Below are 5,106 nucleotides of genomic sequence, written 5' to 3'. Positions count from 1 at the left end.
TCATTTTTGGTATAGAGGAATCCAACTGATTTTTGTATGTTGATCTTATATCCTGCCACTTTGCTGAATCTTCCAATGAGGTCTAGTAGCTTTTTTTTACTGAGTCTTTGGGGTTTTCTACGTATAGGATCATATCGTCTGCAAATAGGGAGAGTTTTCACTTCCTCTTTGCCAATTTGGATGCCTTTAATTTCCCTGTCTTGCCGAATAGCTCTTGCTAAGACTTCCAGCACACTATTCCATGGGTTTTTTTCTGTGAACTTTCACTAAGGTTTAATTTTCTCATCCTCTTTACTCCCAGATCCCTAGATTCAGAGTCAGAGTCAGAGTTACATCAGAACACTTACATTAGCTATTTGTATACAAGTCTCATCTCCCCTACTCAGTTCTATATTTCTAGTGGGCACAGGCTGTGTCTTCTCATCCCGTGTCAATAAGAGCTTGTCAAATAGAAAGGTTCTCTCACAAGTTACAGGTTACAGGAGCTACCCAGAACCAGAGCTGTGAAAGTGTCTACTTTCACTATGGCTCTTTTCTATTTCAAAGGGTTAATGCTTGGCTGAGATTTCACAAGACGGTAGTCTGGCTCCAGACCTCATCAACTGCCTATTGATGATTTCCTTAAAACAAATTCACTGATGATTTTTGCCATGAAACACTTGTTAGCAGAATGCTCAATTGAAACATACTCCTTTTAAAAAGGTTTTGGTTGGCACGTGATTTCATGCTAACTTCCTTAGAGTGGCATGAAAATGGCTACTTTTTATCCATACATTGTAACTATGCAATAAACCTGAACCTATCAGGAGAGCAATACTTATGCAAGCTCTTTATTTATAGCTATATGGAAGAGAAATCTTGAAAGTCTTGGAAGAAGTCTATACCTGGCTCCCAATTGCTACAATAATTGACAATGAAATTCTGATCATGCATGGTGGGCTGTCAATGTCCACAGACTTGAATTTACTCCACCGGCTAGAAAGACACAAAGTAAGAAGTAATATCTGCATAAATCTTATCTCAGAACTATATTAAGGAATATGTGCCTCTTTTAATTTATTATTGTATATTAATTTGTGCTTTTATGGTTATCATAACTGAAGAGATACGTTAACAGATTTTTAATGTTTATGACTACTTGATAAAGAACTAGATGAGTGACTTCAATATATAGAACATGTTTTTAAAATTCATGGTGGAAGTGGGGAAATAAAGAAATGTTACCATTTTATATGTTTCTAAAAGTCAAAATTTCTGATTTTTAAAAAAAGTAAAATCTCAATTCACTTTTGAATTGATATAATTTCCTCTATAATATATTTAAACTGGTTCAGGGGATTATAAAATATTTTAAACCTAGTAATCACATTAAATGCAGCAGAAGTTGAGCAGCAAATCATGTATAGAACCTCTGAGGGAAGTGGTTGTGTGATGCTTATAAAGAACTGGTAGGCTTGAATTGCTGACCTTGTTGTACTTATCCTAATTATTCGGTGCTTGTTAAATATCTCCTGAGATATTTAAGACCAAAGGAGGGTAAACATCTGACAAAACTGGATAGAAGAATCTCTTTTTTTCAACTCCTTCCCTGACTGCTGATTTACATGCTCCAGCTTCACCCAAAGACGACCAGATATCATGGCTTATACCCGCTGTCGGGATATAAATGTTATAGCAACACTATTCACCCCCATGAGCATCCCAGTTGCTATAAATTGTAAGAGCATCCTAAGTCAGAGTTCTACTCTGACACACATGGGTTTACCATGAGTCAGAATCAATTTCATAGCAACTGGGTTGTTGTTGTTTTTTTAAGATTCAGATAAATAATCCAATAAGACCTTTTAATTAATATGAGATAACTAATGCTAACATAACAAGTGGATATGATTCTAGATGAGAGGAAAGGAGCATAATATTTTTGTACATCAAATATTGGCAAGCATATGGCATATGCCACCACCTGCCTGCCCTATGACAATAGCGTTAATCAGCCATGGCAGCCATTACCAATTGGTCAGATGGAAAATGTTTACTTACTTGAGGTTACCCTGAGTAGCCAACCCTATCCAAAGGTTTTTGAGATTTTGAGAACATACCTCTAGAATGTCCATTATTATCTCTATGGAGAAACTCAGTTGAAAGCTACCTTGATGTATAGTAAAGAGTAGGAAGCTCTGAAATCAAACGGATATGGCTAGGTTTACATCCTGCCTCTGCTATTTCCTGGCTGTATGACTTTGGACATGGTACTAAAGGTTTCTAAGCCTCCGTTTCCACACTAATAATTGAAGACAAAAATAGCTACCATATTGGATTTAGGAGGGTTAAATCTAATTACCCAGATAAAGAAATGCGATGTCATATGTATTAAACATATGTATACTTCCCTTTTCCAACTCTCCTCTTTTTTCCTGATACTTGGCTCTAACAGACCCTGTGGAGAAGTTTTTGGACTAGAAATTTTTCCAGGTTACCTCAAATTTTATCCCCTTCATGGATCATCACTGTTCTACCTACTCATAGAACTTTGACTTGTATATTTTTATGTTTTCTATTCCTCTTTGGAGTCCTGGTATGTTTATGACACTGTAGATAAGCACTAGACCACAAAGTTAATTAGTACCTCAAGGATGGTGGTTCAAATTCACCAGTCACACCTCAGAAATCATGTACAGGGTCACTATGAGTCAGAATCGACTCAACGGCACTTAACAACAACAACTCCTAGAGTGAGGCTGAACTTGAAATACATACAAGTATTAACTAAAATTTAACAGAAATGAAAATAATAGGTGTAAATCTTTGAGACTCTATCATGAGATACAAAAGGCGGTTTCCAAGTCTAATCTCATAACCTCTACTTTCTCATCCCATACCCACCCACTGCTGTTGAGTCAACTCCCAACTCATAGTGACTCTGTAAGACAGACTAAATCTGTTCCCTAGGGTTTCTGAAACTAACTCTTTACTGGAGCAGACAGCCTCATCTTTCTCCCACAGAGCAGCTAGTGGGTGCAAACTTTGTAGTGAGCAGCTCAACACTTAACCCACTGTGCCACCAGGGCTCCTTTTCCATCCCACCAAACCAAAACAACCCTAACCCACAACCATGGAGTCAATTCCGACTCATAATGACTCTGAATAGGGTTTCTGAGGCTGTAAATCTTTATAGGCACAGAAAACCTCATCTTTCTCCCATTAAGCAGCTGGTGGGTTTGAACTGCCAACCTGTGGTTAGTAGTTCAGTGCTTATCCTATAGCTTCACCAGGGTCCTCCAACTATAGGATTAATCATACTTCCTGATGTACACTTGTTGTCATGTTATAATTGTTAACAGGGGAGGGGTAGGGTTTAGGGAACTTAAGGGCATTCCCCCCTCTAAGTTCCTGAAAAGCGTTTTATAAAATGAGGCAGCCTGGAGCCCAGTGCAGAGGCAGAGAAGGGAGATTTCAAAAGTCTAAGACTTTGGTTTAGTATCCTTCATGATTTCTGGTGGTGCAATGGCTAAATGCCCGGGTGCTAACCAGAAGATCAGTAGTTTGACTCCACCAGCCACTCCATGGAAAAAGATGTGGCAGTCCACTTCTGTAAAGATTTACAGCCTTACAAACTTATGGGCATTTCTACATTGTCCTACGGGGTCACTACAAGTCAGAATTGACTCAATGACAATGAGCTTGGGATTTTTTGTTGTTTAGTATTCTTCAAGCTCCCTAGAAGGGAATGCAGGAAGGGGTAGTTAGTAGGACTCCAGAAGAAGATGGTGATGTGCTGCCTTAAGGCAGGGCTGGAGTCAAGTATCCTGACCCCAAGTAGCCTTGAAAACTGCAGAACCATTCACACTTAGACAACCTTGTCCAATGTATTTATAAGAAGTGAATTGTGTGGACCTAATTCCAAAGAGTTGTCCTTAAATGTTCTCCTCTGCTGAAAGTAAGGACATTTGCTGGAGAGCAAGAGGGGAAGGTAGACTATGAACTCTAATAATAACTGAAAAAAGACCTCAGAATAAGATTTAATTTTCTTGGCTTGGACAGCTGCATCTCCCAGAAGGGCCAGAGGCGATATAACTTCCTCCCGCCCCAAGTCTCCCCACCCTGGCTTGAGACCCCAATAAAAATTGGTCGGGTGCAGCTCACCCATGCACGGAGAGTGTGAAGAATTCTGGAGAGTGTAAGAAAGGCTGCAGTGGCTATTGGTGTCATCCATCATCCCCCATTTGTCGCTGCAGCTAAGCCCCCTGCCCCCACTCCTAGCTAGCAGTGGGATCTCACAAAGGAGGCATTCATATACCAGTCCCACGGCTTTTGGACTATCATAATCTCTCCTGGGCTCATATTTTTTAGAAACTGCGCTAACAAGGATAAAGAAAAGCGAGTATTTTGTGACTCTTTCCTGCGGAGACTACGGGTCACTCCTGTGACTGCATAGTTTAGAGAGTGGGACCAGGGCTGGCCCGCTCAGACAGCTGCGTCTCCCAGAAGGGCCAGAGGCGATATAACTTCCTCCCGCCCCAAGTCTTCCCGCCCTGGCTTGAGATCCCAATAAAAATCAGCCGGTACAGCACACCCACGTGCGGAGAGTTCTTGTTGACTACACATCCCTCCTGAAGGTGGGAACTTATCCTCCCTATGTCCCATAAGAAGAAATAGCAATAGTGGCCATACAGCCAAGCTACAACATAATACTCCACCACTTAGACGAGACCCAAAAACATTTGCTATGCATTACAGACAAAAAGGGAAGCCCATCTCCTGATCACATGAATAACAATAATAATAATAATAAAACAATAACCATGACCAATAAGAAACAATCAACTTTATCAAAGCATGTCCAAAAGCAGAAGAAAGGAACTGACGCAAATGAGCTGGAGACAGACAAAGCCTTCATAGAGGAAGAGGAGCAAGTTTTGGATATGCTTGAGAGGGAATTCAGAAGAATGATATGGAAACAAATTCAAATAATCTGAAAAGGGGTCGAGGAAAATAAGGAAGAAGTAAAAAAAATTCTCCAGGAACAATCAAATAGGATAGACACAGCATTGGAAACAATTCAAAACCTGCAAGAAGATGTCCAGGTGATCAATAATAAGATATCAG

General features: G+C 40.0%; 1 protein-coding gene across 1 annotated transcript in view; it reads left to right on the top strand.

The window, feature by feature from the left end:
- The window catches only part of PPEF1 (protein phosphatase, EF-hand calcium binding domain 1), a 150,309-nt gene that overhangs the window by 90,722 nt on the left and 54,481 nt on the right, over positions 1-5,106 (top strand). Inside the window, exon 9 of the mRNA XM_006835681.1 lies at positions 841-990. Within this exon, the coding sequence (XP_006835744.1) occupies positions 841-990 (150 nt within the window). The remainder of the gene's footprint in view (positions 1-840; positions 991-5,106) is intronic.

Source organism: Chrysochloris asiatica, unplaced genomic scaffold, assembly GCF_000296735.1.
Source record: "Chrysochloris asiatica unplaced genomic scaffold, ChrAsi1.0 scaffold00018, whole genome shotgun sequence".
In the NCBI taxonomy this organism is placed as follows: domain Eukaryota; kingdom Metazoa; phylum Chordata; class Mammalia; order Afrosoricida; family Chrysochloridae; genus Chrysochloris; species Chrysochloris asiatica.
The sequence above is the reverse complement of the archived record's forward strand: the minus strand, read 5'-3'. Positions and strand labels throughout refer to the sequence as shown.